This window comes from Melozone crissalis, unplaced genomic scaffold (assembly GCF_028551555.1).
Source record: "Melozone crissalis strain CALT ecotype California unplaced genomic scaffold, PUWL_Pcris_2 ptg000012l_1, whole genome shotgun sequence".
Lineage (NCBI taxonomy): Eukaryota > Metazoa > Chordata > Aves > Passeriformes > Passerellidae > Melozone > Melozone crissalis.
Window position 1 is genome coordinate 1,649,147 of NW_026535790.1, and position 18,822 is coordinate 1,667,968.

General features: G+C 57.1%; 2 protein-coding genes across 3 annotated transcripts; one reads left to right on the forward strand and one right to left on the reverse strand.

Annotated features, from left to right (window-relative positions):
- Window positions 1-490: 490 nt before the first annotated feature.
- On the reverse strand, window positions 491-12,873 carry SPSB3 (splA/ryanodine receptor domain and SOCS box containing 3). Of its 2 annotated transcripts, none has more exons than XM_054270895.1 (7): window positions 12,842-12,873; window positions 9,808-9,941; window positions 6,443-6,620; window positions 4,538-4,725; window positions 2,667-2,769; window positions 1,755-1,880; window positions 491-1,525 (listed from the first exon to the last, which is right to left on the reverse strand). In XM_054270895.1, the coding sequence occupies exons 2-7, from the start codon at window positions 9,919-9,921 to the stop codon at window positions 1,179-1,181; spliced, it is 1,056 nt and encodes a 351-aa protein (XP_054126870.1). In that variant the 5' UTR covers window positions 9,922-9,941; window positions 12,842-12,873; the 3' UTR covers window positions 491-1,178. The 2 variants fall into 2 exon arrangements, with proteins under 2 accessions (XP_054126870.1, XP_054126869.1); XM_054270894.1 differs by having other exon boundaries at window positions 6,443-6,623.
- Window positions 12,874-13,257: 384 nt separating this feature from the next.
- NUBP2 (NUBP iron-sulfur cluster assembly factor 2, cytosolic) lies at window positions 13,258-17,106 on the forward strand. The gene is made up of 7 exons (XM_054270907.1): window positions 13,258-13,319; window positions 14,581-14,699; window positions 15,242-15,440; window positions 15,659-15,813; window positions 15,940-16,050; window positions 16,309-16,378; window positions 16,916-17,106. Exons 1-7 carry the CDS (start codon window positions 13,286-13,288, stop codon window positions 17,056-17,058), a joined length of 831 nt encoding a protein of 276 aa, XP_054126882.1. The 5' UTR covers window positions 13,258-13,285; the 3' UTR covers window positions 17,059-17,106.
- The last annotated feature ends 1,716 nt before the right edge of the window (window positions 17,107-18,822 follow it).

The window sequence follows — 18,822 nt, forward strand, 5'->3', positions numbered from 1 at the left end:
GCCCCCCAGGCTGAGCACAGGCCCTGCAGGGACGGGCCTGGGCTGGCACCAGCCCTGTGGGAGCACAGAGCCCATCCCTGGCACTGGCATGAGGCCACAGCACGGTGAGGCACTGGTCCAGATCCTAACCCAGCATTTCCCCTCAGCAGGACCACAAAGGCTTGGAGGGGCTGCTCTGACTGCCAGGCTCTGGGCTGGGGGTTTGGGGTGTTTTTCCCAGTGTGACCTGCCAGAGGACAGGCACTCTAAACCCTGCAGCCTCCCTTCCAGGGCACAGCCACAGGCACCAGCCTGGCTCCACTGAACACCACCCAGCCAGGCTTCTGCTTCAGGGGGGAGCACAAGAGCCCTGCCCAGAGCAGAGACAGGGGCATCTCTGCTGCCTTCACCTCCTCCAGCTCTGACACCCAACCTTCCCCTCCACACTCCTGCCCAGGCTATGTTTGACAAGCACCTGCAGCCTCCTGCCTTCAAGGGCCCCAAGAGGAACAACAGACAGCTTCTACATTTATTGTTACAGTTTAACACAGTCTTGGACAGAGGAGAAGCAGCAGAAACCAACATGCAAAGCAATTAAAAGTCCCCAGGGGCTCGAGGAACAGCAGGCACAGCTCAGCTCCTGGCAGGGTCTGTGGGGGCCCTTTCCCTGCAGCTGCTGCTCCATCGTGCCCCAGAGCAGGACAAGATCATGGCAGACACCAAACCTACACACACAGAGAGGAGAGGACGGGCTGGGATTGTGTCTCAGTGAGTCAGGTCTGTATCTGACTGGAATCCAGCACACTCCAACCAGGAGACTGCCTGACCATCCTGAGTGGGAAGGGAGCCAAGAAGATTATCAAGTCCAACTCCTATCATCAAGTCCAACTTCTTAAATGTTGTCTGTGCCAACAGGGAGAAGAGAGATCCTTTGGGAAGAGGTGCTGGCTTCCAAAGCAAGTCAGGAGATGAAGCTCAGATGGTTCACCACAAATTTCTTGTGTCAGAGCTGGCATCTCTTGGAGCCAGCAGCTCTTCTAACTGCCTGTGATGGATGTCGAGGCCAAAGATTTGCACAGCACTGGAGTAATCTTTGCCAACAGGTAGAAATGGATGTCCCCAGAAGGAAGAGGTGCATCAGGCTTGACTGGCCCTTGCAGACACCACAACAAAGCCCACCCATGTGCTGTGCAGAGCCTTTATGTCCTCCTGCACCTCTTCCTTTGGCAGGCCTCCGCATCCGAGCCGCACGAGCTGTCCGAGTCGCTCCCCGAGGACGAGGAGGAGGAAGGCTTCGACGTGCTATAGTTCATGCTCAAGACCCAGCCCAGTTTGTTGTGCAGCACCTGTTTGAGTCCTGGGGGCAGGGGCAGCACCTCCAGCGTGTCCACGTAGTCGGGCAGGAGCTGGCGCAGGCGGAAGCAGCACAGGTACTGCAGGGATGTGCGGCTGGCGCAGGACCTGATCACCTTCATGCTGCTCTTGGCCGCCGTGGAGCACACCATGGGATAGAACTTCTTGTTCTGCAGCTTTGTGGCTGCCACCCCTGCCAGGGCACAGCACCAGGGAGGGCACGTTAGCTTAGACACAGGGATCTCCCCCCTCCCACCTCCCCCAAACCCATTAACTGTAAAGCTGTTGGGAAAAGTTTTCCAAAATCCCAATCTATTCAACAACAAGCATGACCTTCCTCCCACTCACTTCACACCTTGCTTTCCCAGCATTTTCTGCTGCAGCCAGACTCGAGGTGCTCCCACCCCATCCCTGGCTCTCACCTATGCACTTGCGGTTCTTGAAGAAGGTGAGCGTCCCGTGCCACGTGTCCAAATGCACCCCAATAATGGAGCCCTGGCCAAACCTCGAGGAGAAGTTGGTTTTGTCCCCCTTGTGGTGCAGCAGTCCTGAAAACACACCCAAAAAATGGCATTTTGTGGAAAACGTGCACTCCAGAAATTCATCCCAACTGCCATGCTGCTGGTACAGCCTCGCTCAGTGCCAGAAACATCCCTGCATTTCTGACCCCTGCCCTCCCATCCCAGAGGGGCTGCTGGAAAGGCAAAAGTGAGGTTTTACAACTCCAGAGCACAGGGAGCAGCACTGAAACCCCAAAGGGCTGATGTGACAGTAGTACCCTGGTGCCCTGGCAGGGTCCCACACCAGCTCTAAGGGCTCTGCAAAAAGTGGCTGTGATGGTGTTCACAGGGGTCTGAGGATGAGGGAAGAGATGAGAATGTTCACTCCATGTTTCAGAAGGCTGATTTATTATTTTATGATATATGTTATATTAAAACTATACTAAAAGAAGAAAGGATTTCGTCAGAAGGCCAGCTAAGAATAGAAAAGGAATGATAACAAAGGCTTGTGACTGAGACAGTCCAGACAGCTGACTGTGATTGGCCATTAATTAGAAACAACCACATCAGACCAATCACAGATGCACCTGTTGCATTCCACAGCAGCAGATAATCATTGTTTACATTTTGTTCCTGAGGCCTCTCAGCTTCTCAGGAGAAAAAATCCTAAGGAAAAGATTTTTCATAAAACATCTCTGTGACAGTGGGCCAGGAGAGATGCTCCAAGGGCTGGGAGCTGCCAGCAGCTGCTCTGGTGTCCTTAACAAAGGGATTCACTGCCTGGTGGCACCTCCTCTGCCACTGCTGCCCACCCAGCTCCCCTGGCTGTGTTACCTGTGTAGGAGAGGCCCCAGCTGTCCTCGTCCTTGCCCAGCAGGCTGCAGAAGGTGTGCCTGTACTTGTCCAGGTTCACATCTGATGTCCCAATCCCCACCATCTGCCAGGCAAAGCAGGGAGGGACAGCACAAACTCAGTGTCTTTTCAAACAAGACACAAGCAAGATTCCACCTCCAGTTCTTCTCTCCTCTTCTTGGCTCAGCCCAAAACACCCAGAGGGACTGGTGAAGCCAAGTTGGAGGTTTCAGGGTGGAACTGAAGGCTCCCAGCTCTGATTTCCTTTGCTAAGTGAGGAGGCAAAGGTAAAATGCTGCAGAAGGTCCCTGTCCTGTTCACAGAGTCACAGAATGGTTTCAGTTTGAAGGGACTGTAAAGTGCATCTCATCCCACCCCTGCCATGGCAGGGACACCTCCCACTGTCCCAGGCTGCTCCCAGCCCTGCCCAGCCTGGCCTTGGGCACTGCCAGGGATCCAGGGGCAGCCACAGCTGCTCTGGGCACCCTGTGCCAGGGCCTGCCCACCCTCACAGGGAACAATTCCTAATTCCCAATATCCCATCCAGCCCTGCCCTCTGGCAGTGGGAGCCATTCCCTGTGTCCTGTCCCTCCATCCCTTGTCCCCAGTCCCTCTCCAGCTCTCCTGGAGCCCCTTCAGGCCCTGGCAGGGGCTCTGAGGTGTCCCTGGAGCTTCTCCTCTCCAGGTGAGCACCCCCAGCTCTGCCAGCCTGGCTCCAGAAGGGCTCCATCCTTGGGGTGTCTCCATGGGCTCCCCTGGACTCTCTCCAGCAGCTCCAGGTCCTGCTGCTGTTGTTCCCCAGGGCTGGGGCAGCTCTGCAGGTGGGGTCTCACCTGAGGGGACAGAATCCAGCCCCTCCTGTTACCCATACCAGGGCTCAGCCCAGCCCAGGGGGGTTCTGGGTCCTCATGGCCAGGCCATGTCCAGTTCCTGTCCTCCATCCCTCCATGTCCTTCTCCCGGGGCTGCTCTCACTCCAATCCCTGCCCAGCCTGAATTGGTGCTTGGGATTGCCCTGACCCAGGTGCAGCACTGGCCCTTGGGCCTTTGTCAACTTTTTTCCCATGCCCCCCCTCTCCAGGCTGTCCAGGTCCCTCTGGATGCCCCATTCCTCCCCTCCAGGTGTCACCTCCCCACACAGGTGGGTGTCAGCACCAGTCTGGCCAAGGGTGCCCTGATCCCACTGTCCATGTCCCCAGCAGAGATGTGAAACAATTCTGTTCCCAGTGCCAGCCCCTGAGCAATGTCACTTGTCACTGGTCTCTGTTGACTCCCAACTCTTTGCCTGTGCTCATCCAGACAATTCCATACCCACCAAGTGGTCCCTCTGTCTCTCCAGGTTAGAGACAAGGATGCCATGCAAGGCAGCACCAAATGCTTTGCACAAGTTCAGGTAGATGACATCAGTTCCTCTTCCCTCCTCCACCAACACTGCACCCCCATCACAGAAGGCCACAGAATCCCTTAATGAAGCCATGATGGATGCCATCAATCACATCCCCTCTTTGCATAGCTTCCAAAGGATTTGCTCCATGTTTGCCAGGCCCAGAGGTGAGACTGCTCAGCCTGTACTTCCCCAGATGTTCCTTATTTCCCTTTCTAAAAATGGGGGTTATATTTCCTCTTTTCTAGTCACTGGAACTTCACCAGGCTGCCACATTTTCTCCAGTATGACAGGTAGTGGCTAAGCCACTTCATCCACCAGCCAGCTCCCTCAGATCCCAGGGATGCATCTCATCAGCTCCCCATGGACTTGTGCACTTCCAGCCAGCCTCAAACCTCACTGCCACGGTGGAACCTCATCCTGCCAGCCCCTGTCCAAACTCCTGGGCATTTCTGGTGCCCCACACGTACCATGTCAGTGCCATACACTGGGGAGGTCATCTTGATCTCCCAGAAGTGCTGGCCCTCTGCCAGCTCCTTGTTGCCGCGGATGGCGGCCGTGCCACAGCTGTACTCCATGTGGAAGTTCACCTTGCGGTTGTCACACGTCAGCAGCGTGGCCGTGGACTTGTTCAGCTCATCCCACACCCAGTCAAAATCTGTTGAGGAAGCACAGAGGGGACAAGGATGGGCAAAGACACTCAGGGAATGAGCCCCAAGCCAAAGCACAGGCAGATGTTTGTTTTGAAGGCCTGTTAGTGGGTTTGTTTCTATTTCTCTCATTCTTTAAGAGGATAAATGTTAAGCTGTGCACATCAGAGAACTGCTTGAGGTCTGAACTACTCTGAGTGTCCCACCAGGGATGGATCAGTGCTGCAATGTCAGCATTCACCAGGCCAAATTTTGGCTGACAGGGGCAGAGCCTCCTTTCTCCCCACACTCCTCCTGGGATGAAGGGGTGGCTCTGCCCTGCCACAGGCTCTCCCCCAGCCCAAGCCCACCCTGTGCCCTGAGCCAGGCACCCTGCCAGCCCCTGCAGGGATCAGGAGGGCCCTAAGCAGGGCTCTGTGTCACTGGGGCCTAATCCAGGCCGGAAAGCAGGTCCCAGGGGTGAGCGCTGACGCCGTGACAGCATCAGCCCTGAGCCTGAAACACGACAGCAGCCAGGGGCTGGTAATCCTCTGTGCCTCAGGGGGCACACACAGGGACGCTGGGACAGGAACAGGACACTGCAGGGGACCTCCTGTAGCAGGCCCAGGGCCATCCCACCATGGCATTCAGCAGCCTAAGATAGGAAATGCCCAGTCATGATGGCTGGACCTTAGAAGCTCCTCTTCCCCCTCCAGACCCTTGCTTATCTCCCTGTAAGACTATAGGTCACTTTCCTTTGACCCTTACTATTGGACAATTCCTAAAACCCCTGTACCCTATATAAAGGGTTACTTTTGCCCAGCTCAGCAGAAGAGCTGTCCCTGAGAACCTTGGCAGAAGAGCCAATAAAGACATGGCTGTGGAACCTCACACAGCCTTCTCCTCTCTCTCCCTGTATTACCAGATGGAACGTGCCTGGGCTGGGCTGGCCCTTGCTGCTTGACCAAAGGCAGCAGCTGTGGTGGTTTCACCTCAGAAACACCTCTGGCTCGCTGGATGTGTGGTGGTTTCACCCCAGAGACACCTTTGGCTGCCTGGATGTTGCAGCTGGGCGCTTGGGGCAAGTCCAGGCATGCAGGAGCTCAAGTTTACCTCTAGTGGAGAGGCTTCAAGACGAGGTGAAGGAAAGGAGCTGGTTCTGATGGAGGATTTGGATCCAGAGCTTTATTCTGGCCCACAGGCCTCTGAATCCAGCAACAGCTCCAACAGAACTCCCTGAGCCCGTGGCTGCTGTGTCTTTTAACCCCAAGGAGAGGGGGAGGGAAGGGGTAGGGATCCCACCAACCAGGTATGGGGGGAGAAGTCTCAGGGGACAAATGACACCTGCATGGCCCAATGTCCCCAGGGCTGAGAGGCATCTTTTGAACTCTGCCAATCACACAACACCCTTCTGGAATGCCAAGACTGACAGACAGCACTTAGCAGGAGGCAAGGAAGGGGAAGGGAGAGGTTATGGCACACCTGGGATAGCTGAAACAGGCTATTACACTGCACCACAACATCCCTGCGTCTGCCTAAGGCACCGAGCAAGCAAAGAGCTGAAATCACACAATAAGCTGATAATCACTAAAAGAGCTGCTATCACCTAAGCTTGCTAAGGCAGCCTGTAGCTGGGAGCTGCTTGGGAACTCAGGCTGTGCTGAACAGGACTGCACTATCCAAACCTGCTGGGGACACCCCAAATTCCAGCAGAGGCCCCGTTATCCCCCAGCCCCTCACACTCACACTCATCCTCCTCTCCGCAGCGGCAGTCACGGACACGGTGCAGGGCGTGCAGGCTGGAGCAGTAGGGAGCTTCACTCTGGTTCTCACAGTTGCAGTAGGACTCTCCAGTCACAGGGATGGCACTTGGGATGGAGGGAGACAGGGAGGAGAACTCTGGCTCTGAATCTGAGTCGCTGTGCTGCTGGGGAGAACAGGAATGCTCATGGCTGGGTACCCTGGCCATGGCAGCCGGGCTGGCAGAGCTCCCTGAGGGCTCTGCTGGACATCCCCAGGCCTGTGTCACACACAGAGAGGCTGTGCCCACGGGATCACCCTGCCCTGGGACATCCCCAGGCCTGTGTCACACACAGAGAGGCTGTGCCCACGGGATCACCCTGCTCTGGGACATCCCCAGGCTCCTGTCACACCCAGAGAGGCTGTGCCCATGGGATCACCCTGCCCTGGGACATCCCCAGGCCTGTGTCACACACAGGGAGAGGCTGTGCCCATGGGATCACCCTGCTCTGGGACATCCCCAGGCTCCTGTCACACACAGAGAGGCTGTGCCCACGGGATCACCCTGCTCTGGGACATCCCCAGGCCTGTGTCACACCCAGAGAGGCTGTGCCCATGGGATCACCCTGCCCTGGGACATCCCCAGGCCTGTGTCACACAGGGAGTTGTGCCCATGGAACCACCCTGCTCTGGGCCATGGACAGTGCCTGCTGAGCCTCAGGGACCTGTCAGCACTCTGCAGGGCAGGTACAGCCTGTGTGCCTGCCAGGGACACGCAGCTGTCACAGCAGGGTGACAGCCCAAGTGTACACACACACATTCTGAAGGAAATGCTGTGCTAAAGCTTTGGCTTTCACCAGGCAGGTTCCAGCCATGGCAGAGCTGAGCACTGCTCTGGAGAGGCTGTGAAGAGGCACAGGAGGAGAAAGGGCAGACAAAGGGAGCCAGGTGAGCAGCATGGCTGCAGCTCCTCAGGCCAGCACTGCAGACAGGCCCACAGGGAACCCAGGGCAGGATGAAAGGGCTTTTGTTTACTTTCATGAACACAAAAACCTGATTTCCTGTTCCCCAGTGCCAAGAGACCACAGTGATCCTGGACTGGACGTGGTGAGAGCCACAGCCCAGTTTCACTCCTGTGTTATGGTGTTGCCTAAGGGATTCTCTTCCCACTGGTTGCAGAGTTACTCCAGGTTTATGTGCTGCTCAGGTGTACCTGCTTGTTATTAACCATGGTCAGGGGCATTTAATGACAAAAATCTTTTAAACTCATGTTCTTGCAGCTGTGTATGACAGGGAATTGAAACTTCTTGGGCTTACATACCTACTGCCCAGGCCTGCAGACCCAAGAGCTTGGGTTCTGCCTTTCCTGACTTCTAACTTTCTCAAGTACTGCTGCCTAGAAATCCTGTCATTCCCCTGGCTGCAGGGACAGAAAACTGCTCATTTTCAGGGAGCACAGTGCCTGGGTTTGGACACTGTGCTCTGGCAGAGCCTCCTGGCTTCAGTGTGGCTTTGAGCTCCTGGAGCAGCTCCTTGTGTCCCACCTCTGCACAGGGAACTCAGCTCACACACTGAAGGATTAGGGAAACAGGGAAGGATGGCAGAGGTGAATCAGTCACTCCTTGCACTGTTTCACTCTTGCTCTCCCTGCTGTGTTCCCACCTCCAGCACACCTGGACCAGGTTCAGAAGTGGGGTTCACACTGCAGAGCAGGAAATGTGAGGAAATTTCAGCCTGAAGATGCTGCCCTGCAGTCCCCACCACCACTCCAAGCCCCTCACAGCCCAGGAGGGAGCACAGCCAGCATGATTAGGGAACTGATCCACTTCAAACACTTATATACAGCTCTGCTTCCAAAAAAAATTATAAAAATATGGAGGGGCTTGACAGCTGGCCTGCAAGCAAAGCTGAGTTAATAGAAGAAATAACAATTGATGATTGTCAGGTGTATCCATAGCAAAGAAAATAAGGCCATCAGCATAGAAAGAGATTAGAAAAGATACATTAATTTTTTTATAAGCTAGACTACATGCATAAGTAGATGTGTATATGTGCCTTAATAAATGTCTGTAAAACTTTTGCCAATTATATTGATGCTAATTGCTTTGCACCAATGAATATAATAAGTTGTTGTGATGTAGTTAATGACTTAAGATCATGCTTGGTTAAAAGTATATAAGCTACAGAACACACAAAATAAAAAACTTTTTTCTTCTTGGACCCTGATCATGTGTGTGTCACATCCAACCTAACGACAACATAAAAATACTATATGTATTTTATGTATGACACACCCATTCTATGCTTGAAAAACTTTTTAGTTTAGTATCAATACTGACCATTACTGAATCCTGGCTGCTTTTGGCCAGTTTAGACTGGGTATCAGGGGCAGGCAAACGCCCCCTGTTGTAGGGGGATAATATAAGAAAATAAAGATAGTGTAGAAAGTGATCTTATCCCTGGGCCAATTATCAAAGATTAGGAGCAGGTCTGACTTTAACAGGCCACACTGTAAGCAATGAGAAGAAGATGCTATAAAAGAGTGGGGTGGCTGGCTGAGAAGGGAACTGGGGTCAGTTGGCTGCTTTAAGAAGAAAGAGTCAGTGCTCAGAGGAGCCACCCATGAGAAAACACTAAGAAGGTGTAGGAGCATTGGGGGGTAGGATGGTCAGGACAGAGACAGAGATCTCTGCAGCCAGGTCAGGAACTTGGGGTTTATTGCAAAGGACCTGGGGGCAGGGCCCTGCTGGGAGCTGCAGCCACAGCTCAGAGCAGGCTGAGAGAAGAGAGGGGGAGAGAGGATGAGAGGGTAAGAGGGTAAGAGCGTAAGGGAGTAGAAAAGGTGAGAGTAAAACGGGTAAGAGAGCGAGGTTCCCGTTACAATACAATAAATCTTCTTCTGTGTTGAATATTCTAATTCTCACTAACCAATCTAGTATAATATACAAATTCTATAGCATTTCCATACAGCCTACAAGAAACATTACATTACCATACTGTGCTACATTTTAAACCCTATAAACTCCTCTTTGGGCCCCTTCTGCCAAGCTGGCAGGGTCTGCTCTGACCCTTGGGCCTGTCTGCAAGCAGAGGGTGTTGTTTCACCAAAAGGAGATTACCTTCAGCTGGCCATGCCATTGTTTTCCAGTTGTTCAGTAACTGAGGTATCTCAAAGCTTGCTTTCATTTCAATCTCACTTATAGTTTCCATATTCTCAAAATCTTTTGCCAGACAATCATATCTATAAGGCTTTCCCTGTTTCATCTTCCCCAACAGAAGATATGAAACTTTTGCAATAAGGAGCCACCAGCATGGACCCCCTGCAATGAGATAACACCCCCATGGCACCCAGAGCCCCCAGCCCATCCTACCTGGCCGTCAGAGTCGTAGCCCCAGCCCCGCGCTCCGGCCCGGCCGTCGGCCTCGCGCCGCACCCCGCTCAGCACGAAGCGCCAGGCCCGGCTGCTCCGCGGGCGCCGCGCCATGCTGCCCCCACGCAGGTAGGCTGGGAGGAACACAGGGATGGTTACACTGCTGCCACACCTCTGCCACACCCCTGGCACCTCCCCGGGACACCAAACGCCCCAGGGGAACAGCACAAGATCAGCAGAGGAAGTTCTGTGTTGCAGACAACTTTTATGGAAAATCCTTTCCTTAGGATTTTTCCTCCTGAGAAGCTGAGAGGCCTCAGGAACAAAATGTAAACAATGGTTATCTGCTGCTGTGGAATGCAACAGGTGCATCTGTGATTAGCCCACGTTGGATGTTTCTATATTCTTATATATATTGGGGACACGGGTCAGTGGTGGCCTTGGCAGTGCTGGGGGAATGGTTGGACTCGTTGATCCAAGAGATCTTTTCCAGCCATAACAATTCCATGTCTGACTCTGCCATTGGTGCTGGGATCTGAGCCCTAGCCTTAGTGAGGGCCTGGGGGAGCAGGGCAGCTCTGCTGGGCTGCTGTGGGTGCTCAGCAAAGCTGGAGAAGGGTTTCTACTGCTGGAATTGTCACTTCCATATATATATAAAATGGCCAATATAAAATGGCCATATTTATAAAATGGCCAATCATGGTCCAGCTGGCTCGGACACAGAGCCCTAGCCACAAATATTTGTTATCATTCTTTGCTATTCTATTCTTAGCCAGCCTTCTGATGAAACCTTGTCTTCTATTAATATAGTTTTAACATAATATATATCATAAAATAATAAATCAAGCCTTCTGAAACACGGAGTCAGATCCTCTCTTCCCCAACCCAAGAACCCCTGTGAACACCATCACAGTTCCATGCCCATGAAGAGCCTCTGCAAAGTTCCAACCTCTTTCTCCACCCAGGGTCAACTCCTCCCTTAGCCAGTGTTCAGGTGGCCCCACGAACGTTCCCAACATCCAGCTGTGGTGGCAGCAGCTGCCCCTCTGCAGGAACTGGGTCCTGCAGCCACCTCCCACCTGGCCTGGGGAGCCTCAGGGCTGTCAGAATCAGAGTCCTTCGGGTTGGAAGGACCTTCAAGCTCATCTCATCCACTCCCTGCCATGGGCAGAGACACCTTCCACAGTCCCAGGCTGCCCCAAGACACAGCCCCCCTGGTGCCCAGTGATCCTGCAGCAGCTGTCCTGGCTCCTGCCCCAGCCCCTGCAGCCTGTCTGTCCCCAGGGAATGCTGCCCACCTGCACTGCCCCAGCCCCTGCAGCCTGGCTGTGTCCAGGGGAGGGTGTCCCACCTGCAGCTGCCCTCTGATGGAAGACTTTGCTCTCAGTGCTTGGAGAGGAAGAGAAATCACTTTCCTGCACACTGGAAGGAAACCAGGATTGTGCCAGACCTGCCTCAACTTGCCTCAAGGACAAAAGGGAAGTGAGGCCTCAGGTTTTAGCTTTTATAGTTTTGAGATTCAGTGCTGCTTTAGTGTGTAACTCTGAGCCTCACATTAGGGGATGGTGAGCTCTCTGCACAGAGCAGGGAGACAAAACAATTCCTTCTCTAGCTGGGGATCAAGGACAAATGATCCAACTCTCAGGCCCAAGAGCATAAACAATATGGACTGAAGAGAGAAAAACAAGCAGGATGGGACTGCATGGGCTAAAGCTGGAATTGAACAATTAACTCCAATATGCAAATGGAGCAGAACTTATAAAAGTGAGAGACCCTGTGACTCTGTGCATTTTGTGACTATTTTGGTTCACCTTGGGTGCAGCCCTGGCTGGGCTCTTGTGCTGCCCAAGGTGGATCCATTGAGGCCTCCTAACAAATCCCTGCTTTATTCTGTAACTGTGTTCAGTCTCTGTTCTAGGGCAGCCTGCACAGGGCACCAAGGGGAGGGAGGGCTGCAGACTCTGGGCTCTGGGCACACAGCAGCCTCAGGCCTTGCTCCCAGCTCTCTGTGCAGCTGGAGCTGCAGGAGTTTCCTTCCTGCCCTTCCAGGGTCAGGGGTTGCAAGAGGAGAAGAACAACCCAGGACTCTGGCAGGTGTAGAAGTGACAATTAAAGAGCTGCCCTGCTCCCTCAGGCCCTCACTAAGGCTGGGACTCAGATCCAGCACAGAGATCCCAGCACCAATGGCAGAGTCAGACATGGAATTGTTATGGCTGGAAAAGATCTCTTGGATCAATGAGTCCAACCATTCCCCCAGCACTGCTGAGGCCACCACGGAACCATGTAAGGATGGTGACTCCACCACAGCCCTGTGGGCAGCTGTGCCAGTGCCTGATCCCCTTTTCCATGAAGAAATTTTCTCAGTATCGAACCTGACCCTCCCCTGGCCCAGCCTAAGGCTGCTCCCCCTTGTCCTGTCCCTTTTCCCTGGGAGCACAGCCCAACCCACCACCATCCCCTCCTGTCAGGAGCTGTGCAGAGCCACAAGGGCCCCCCTGAGCCTCCTTTGCTCCAGGCTGAGCCCCTTCCCAGCTCCCTCAGCCCCTCCTGGCGCTCCAGCCCCTTCCCAGCTCTGTTCCCTTCCCTGGACCCCTCCAGCCCCTCAGTGTCCGGCCTGACCAGAGCTGTCCCAGGACCGGAGCTGTCTCAGCAGTGCCAGCACAGGGCCGGTCCCTGTCCCGCTCCCGCTGTCACGGCAGCGCTGCCACCAAGAGCCGCTCACCCCTCTCTGGGCTGGCTGAGGCCTTTCCGGGGGCCCGAGGCGTGACCCGCACAGCCCCGGGACCAAGCGGCGCGGGGGGACCACGGCGGGGAGCCCGGCCCGGCCCGGCTCGGCTCCCGGGCCGCGGAGACAGCGGCTCCACCGAGGGCGGGCAGCGCAGCCCGGCTGTGCTGCCAGCTGAGGCCTCCGGACAGGGCCGGGCCAGGCCAGGCCACGGCGCTCGGGTCGCACAGCCCCGGCCCGCCCTCAGCCAAACTCCAACCCCGGCTCGCGGCTCCCAGCTCCGGCCCGTGCCCCGAGCCCCCAGCTCACCTGCCCGGTCTGACCCGGTCCGGCCCAGCACTGGCCCGGCCCGGCCCGCGGCGCTCTGACCTACTTTCCTCTCCCGGGACATAAACAATCCCCTCCCGGCACCGCCCTCGAGCGCTCATTGGCTGCCGCCGCGCCGTGCTCCATCGCCATTGGCTGAGCCCTCTGTCACTCACACGCGGAGGAGGACGAAGGGGGCGGGGTCTGAAAGAGCCCGGCTCTATTGGCTGTTCAGTGTGCCAATCGCCAGAGAGCGGCGCCATTGGGCGGCCGCTCGCGAAGGGAAAGCACTAAGCCCATTGGGTGTTGCGAAGGGAGCACGAGATGTAGATTGGCTGTAAAGCTCTGGAGGGCGGGTTGTCCGGTGAAAGTGCGCCTTGCGATTGGACATAACACCTGTCAGTCAGAAAGGGCGGGCCGTGTGCTGAAGGAAGACGGAAGCGGGTGATGCGGGGAGGCAACATGGAGGAGACGGCCGGGGGTGAGCGGCGGGGAGGCCGCGGCCGGGGGAAACCGGGATCCGGGGGCTCGGCCTGGGGGGCCCTACCTGCCTCTCGGGGGGCGTCCCAGCCGGAATGACCCGGCCTGGCGGGGGGTCAGGACCCGGCTCCGCGGAGTTCCGAGGTGCTCGGGCCGAGCCGGTGTCGCGGTGTTCGGCCCGACTCTGGTGAGGGAGCGCTGGGCCGGGCCGGGCTCCCTTAGCCGCGGGCACCGCTTACCGGGAGGTGACGCTGAGCCTTGCCCGAGGCCCGGGCCCGGCTCCCGCGGCAGACAGCGCCATGTTAGCGGGCCCGGCCCGGGCTGCGGCTGTCACCGGGCGGTGTCCCGGGCGCGCCTCGCTGCGAGGCCCCGTCTGCCCTCCCCGGCCCCTTCTCCCCCTCCCCGGTGCGGGCCCGTGGCCTTTACCGTCGGCGGAGGTGCTGATGAGCTCTGCCATGGTCCGTGCGGGCTCCATGCCGCCGGTGCCGCTGCTGCCGGGCCAGCCCAGCCCCGGTGTGTCCAGTCCGGGCCCGTCCGTGTCGGGGCCTTCGCCGGCTGTGGCTGGAGCGGCCCGGCCTCCCCTGTGCTGCCCCGCACCGGGGGCTCCGATCCCGAGCGCTCCTGCTCCGGGGAGCTGAGGCCGAAGCAGAGCCGGGAGCGCTGAGAGCACAGTGGGGAATGCGGGGAGGGCTGGAGAGGAGCAGGGGCCGGCAGGAAGCGACTGGTGTGGCACGGAGAGAGGAAACGCCAAGGGCCTGAGCTCACCGTCAGCCCCGGGCCATGGCCCGGCTCAGCCTCACGAGCCCCGTGTTTATTGCTCTGCTGCCCAATTTCCACTTAGGTCATCCGGACCAGCCTTTGCTCCCCACACACGGTGTTTATTGCCATTGTTCCCTCTGTCCCTGTTCTGATGACAAAAAGCCTGTGGCATGTCCACCTCTTCTTTCCCACTGCCTTACACTGAGGGCAGAGCTCAACGGGGCTGCAGCTCCTCCTGAGGGGCAGCTCTGATCTCTGGGACAGGGAATGGCTGGAGGGTCAGGGTGGGCATCAGGAAAGTTCTTCCCCCAGAGGGTGCTGGCACTGCCCAGGCTCTCCAGGGAATGGGCACAGCCCCGGGGCTGCCAGAGCTCCAGGAGTGCTTGGATAATGATCTCAGGGTGGGATTGTTGGGGGGTCTGTGCAGTGCCAGGGGCTGGGCTGGATGATCCCTGGGGTTCCTCCCCTCTGAGGACATTCCATGGCTCTGTGTCCCCCTGCAGACAGAGCCAACCTGGCCGGGGTGCGGCACATCGTGCTGGTGCTGTCAGGGAAGGGCGGCGTTGGGAAGAGCACCCTCTCCACTGAGCTGGCCCTGGCTCTGCGGCACGCTGGGAAGAGGGTGAGTGAACCTTTGGGGTGCTGAGCTCTGCCTTGGCCCTTCCTGCCCTCAGCTGGGCTGGGTTCTGCCCACCCTTTCCATGTGGGTGTCCTTGGTGGGCAGCGTGTGGGTTCTCTGTGACGGTGTGATCCAGTTCAGGCACTGCAGCTCATTTCTCTTTGTCTATTTTATTAAATCACCCAATATTTAGTGTTGAAATTGGCACTGGGACATGACTTGGCTGCTTTGTGTTGTCACCCTCACTCCCTCTGTGGGGTGAAGTGGGTGAGCTCAGCTCAAGGACTCTTAAAATGGGGATACAAAGGAAGTGTGTGGGCAGGAGACATTGAATTCCCTGAGGACCTTTTTAAAGGCTCTGTGCAGCCTGTGCCACTTGGGTTCTGGCATAAAGCACTTGGAAACACGCAGGGGATGCTCCTTGGGGAGCAGGAGGTCAGGAGGGAGATGAAATTTAAAACATTTGTGTTTTTCAAACGTGGCTGTTGTGGAAGCGGGGTGGCCGGGGGCTCTGAGCCTGTCTGAGGGGCTGTGCCTGTCCCCAGGTGGGCATCCTGGACGTGGACCTGTGTGGCCCCAGCATCCCACGCATGCTGAGGGTGCAGGACAGCGCTGTGCACCAGTGTGACAGTGGCTGGGTGCCCGTGTTCGTGGGCCAGGACAAGGCCATCGCCCTCATGTCCATCGGATTCCTGCTGGAGCGCCCCGACGACGCCGTGGTGTGGAGGGGACCCAAGAAAAACGGTAACACCAGGAATTGCTGCTGGGGGAACCCCCTGTGAGCCCTCCTGGAGAGGGTATTCCTTGGGGGAACGAAGGAATGGGTTAAAGTCACTCAGATGGGGACAGTGCAGCATGCTGACAGACAGCCTTGTCCCCTCTCCTGTCCCATGGCTCCCAAGCCACCTGCTGAACCAGTTGTGGTTTGGGGGTTTTTTTATCTGTCCCTTTTATTCCCACAGCTTTGATCAAACAGTTTGTCACCGATGTGGCCTGGGGGGATCTGGATTTCCTCATTGTGGACACACCACCAGGCACATCTGATGAGCACATCTCCACCGTGGAGGCCCTGAGGCCCCACCAGCTGCTGGGGGCAGTGCTGGTCACAACCCCTCAGGTGGGACACGGGGCTGGAATTCCTGGCAGGGGGAAAATGCACCCCCAGGTGTGCACAGGGCTGGCTGTGGATGCTCTGGAGGCACAGGGTGCCCAGAGGGATCCCCAAGTGCTGCTGTTCCCCCAGGCTGTGTCCGTGGGGGACGTGAGGCGGGAGCTGACGTTCTGCAGGAAGGCAGGGCTGCACATCCTCGGCATCGTGGAGAACATGAGCGGCTTCGTGTGCCCCCACTGCTCTGTGAGCTCTGCTGACCTTCCTGTGCAGCCCTGGGGCTGCTCTGGGCCCTTCTTGGGGTGCTGGGGTGGGGAATTGGGAAGTGGCACCAGGTGATGCTGTGAGCCAGCTCTGTGCTCTGCTGTGCTGAGGAGAGCGCAGGGCAGGGCACAGGGCATGCCTGGGGCTGCAGGGTGGAGGGGAGCTGGCCCTGCTCAGGGCTGGCAGCTCCTGCCCTGTCCCACAGGGCTCTGGCCTTCCTGACTCACTCCTCTTCCTCAGGAATGCACAAACATCTTCTCCAAAGGGGGAGGCGAGGAGCTGGCCAAGCACGCCGGGGTGCCCTTCCTGGGTGAGTGGCTCTGCAGCAGAGCTCTGCTCGTGCTCTGGGAGGGCTGAGCACAGAGAAAGAACATCCCAGGAGCAGCTGGGCTGGGCTGGGAGCTGAGCTGAGGTTTGTGCTTTGCTTCTCTGCCATCCAAACTCGTCAGGGTGGGCCCCTGGCCCTGCTGGGGCAGAGGTGCCAGCAGCCTGCTCTGAGTGCTGGCATTGTGGTGACAGTGTAAACAGGCCTGGAGCTCCATGAGAGCCACGTTGGAATGTCTGGAGCCTTCCTGAGAAATGGGGGCTGAGGGCTGAGCCCTGTCCCTGGGCAGGGCTGGGATCAGGTGGGAGAGCCCCTCTCATGAAGCACCAGGGTGGGGTGGGCTCTTGGAGCCAGAGGAAGGGGTTGCAGGTGAGAATGATCTCCTGGAGAGCCCAGGGAGGGCAGTGGTGGCTCTTCCCCACCATTTTCCCTGGAGCTGACTGGGCAGTGTGTGTTTTATCCCTGCCTGCAGACCTGGGCCCTGCAGGGAGCCAGCTCTCACTCTCCCTGTCTGCCCCACAGGCTGTGTCCCCCTGGACCCCCAGCTCAGCCAGAGCTTGGAAGAAGGCAGAGACTTCATCCAAGAGTTTCCCAAGAGCTCTGCCTTCCCTGCCCTGACTCACATTGCCCAGCAGATCTTGGACACATCGCAGAGGAGCTCCTGAGGAGGCTGTGGAGCTGGACTGGTGCCACACTGGCAGCCCCAGCAGCAGGAAGGGACTGCAGGAACTGTTAAACTGGGGTGTGAGGGGGGAGCACAGATTCCTGCTGCTGCTGGCAGTCCCAGAGGGAAGAAGCCACATCCCCTCAGACTCAGAGACACTCTGGAGCTGCAGTGTCCAGTGCTGTTCTTCCCTGAGCATTCCCACATGGCTCTGACCACCTGATCCTCCATGTGCTGCTGCCTTCTCCTGCTGCCCTTGCCTGATGGATCACACAGGGCTGGCTCGTGCTGGGTGCTCCCTGTGGAGCCAGGCGAGGCCCTGAGCTTGGAATTCTCAGCTCCCTGGTCCCTGATGGGTCATGAGGGCACAGCACACCCTGGCTGGGCTGAGCAAACTCCTCCAGGAGCTGGCTGGGAGCTGCATCCCATCGTGCTGGGAAGGAGCCCTCGGGCCTGCTGGGCTTCTGTGACTCAGGAATGTTTTTCAAGGTTCCAGGCAGTAAAACCTTTTCTTAAAATGCAGGTCTGCAAAGTTCTGTTTTTCCATGGCTTCAGGCCTTGCTGTATCTCTGAGTCTTGGCCCTTCACATACATCAAGGTGCTTCCTGCTGTTCCCTGGTTTCCCTGCTGGAATTCAGCTAAATCTCTCCTATAACAGCATCAGGATCTGTCTTGCTGTGAGCCAGCCCTGGCAGCCCTTCATGGAGCTGTTCCCCAGCCTGGGGCTCCTCTGTGTCCCCAGCTGGTTCCTGCTTCTGTCACTTCCCAGTGTCCTGTTCCCTGCACCTCTTCCCATGGGAGCTGCCCTCCTCTTGCAGGCTTGAGGAGAAGCAGTGAAGGTGGTGGCCTTGCATCTCACCTCCCTCCCTCCTGGACTCTGAGCCCTCCTGCCTGCCTCCCTCTCTGCCTTTGGGGCTCCCCCTCACTGAGGTTTTGGGAAATCCTGGATTTCCACTGAGGAGATTCCAGCAGGCAGGAGAAGGAGCAGCACCCAGCCCTGCTCCCACTGCACAAGGACCCACACCCCAGCAGCTTTCCCCTCGTGCAATTTTCCTGGAAAATTTGGTCTGACCTTTGGACACTTATCTGGGATTTGGAGAGCTGGGCAGTAGCTGCAATCTGTCAGGGCTGTTGGCTTCTGTGGGGTAGCTGGGCATTTCTTGCTCCCTCCCTGGGAACAAACACCCCCCCCCCCCAAAGCTTGCAGGACATGCTGGGAGCCCCCTGGGAGCCTGAATCCCTCACCTGAGGGGCTCTGGGGAGAAATTCTGGCCGTGGGCAGCACGAGCTTTGGAAAAAACATAACTTACAAGGTGGGTTGCAATAGCTCCAAAGGTTTATTTGTCTGCTGCCATTTATCAGGTGAGCAACGAGTGCCCTGCCTACACCTGCTGCTGCAAGGAATCATTGCAGCAAGTCCTCTGCCCCTTCCCTGAACTCGGGGGGGGGCTTTTTTTGCTGCTCCATGGCAGGAAAACGCTTTGTTTTGTCTCATAAAAGTCCTGGCCTGGGCAGGGCTGCCCCTTGCTGTGGCTGCAGCGCTGGGGGTGCAGCATTCCCCCATCCAGAGATTCTCCTGCCGGGAGCTGGGAGCAACCATGCTCTGCCCTGGGGGCTGCTATTTAAATATGAAAGGACTGAAATACTCAGTTTGAAGCCCAGGGGGGGCTGGTGCCCATCCAGCACCTTCTGAGCGAGGTGGTGGCAAATGTGTGCTGTGGCTGGGGTGGCACAGGGCCGGGGTGAGGTCCCTGGGAGGGCCAGC

Excerpts from the sequence above, each read along its gene's own strand:
- SPSB3 (XM_054270894.1), bottom strand. The coding sequence starts at position 9,921 with ATGGCGCGGCGCCCGCGGAGCAGCCGGGCCTGGCGCTTCGTGCTGAGC. Across the intron at positions 4,726-6,442 it reads CTGCGGAGAGGAGGATGAGT|ATTTTGACTGGGTGTGGGAT; the intron begins GTGAGTGTGAGG and ends CTTCCTCAACAG. Across the intron at positions 2,770-4,537 it reads CAGTGTATGGCACTGACATG|ATGGTGGGGATTGGGACATC; the intron begins GTACGTGTGGGG and ends TTTGCCTGGCAG.
- NUBP2 (XM_054270907.1), top strand. The coding sequence starts at position 13,286 with ATGCGGGGAGGCAACATGGAGGAGACGGCCGGGG. Across the intron at positions 13,320-14,580 it reads CATGGAGGAGACGGCCGGGG|ACAGAGCCAACCTGGCCGGG; the intron begins GTGAGCGGCGGG and ends GTCCCCCTGCAG. Across the intron at positions 14,700-15,241 it reads TGCGGCACGCTGGGAAGAGG|GTGGGCATCCTGGACGTGGA; the intron begins GTGAGTGAACCT and ends GCCTGTCCCCAG.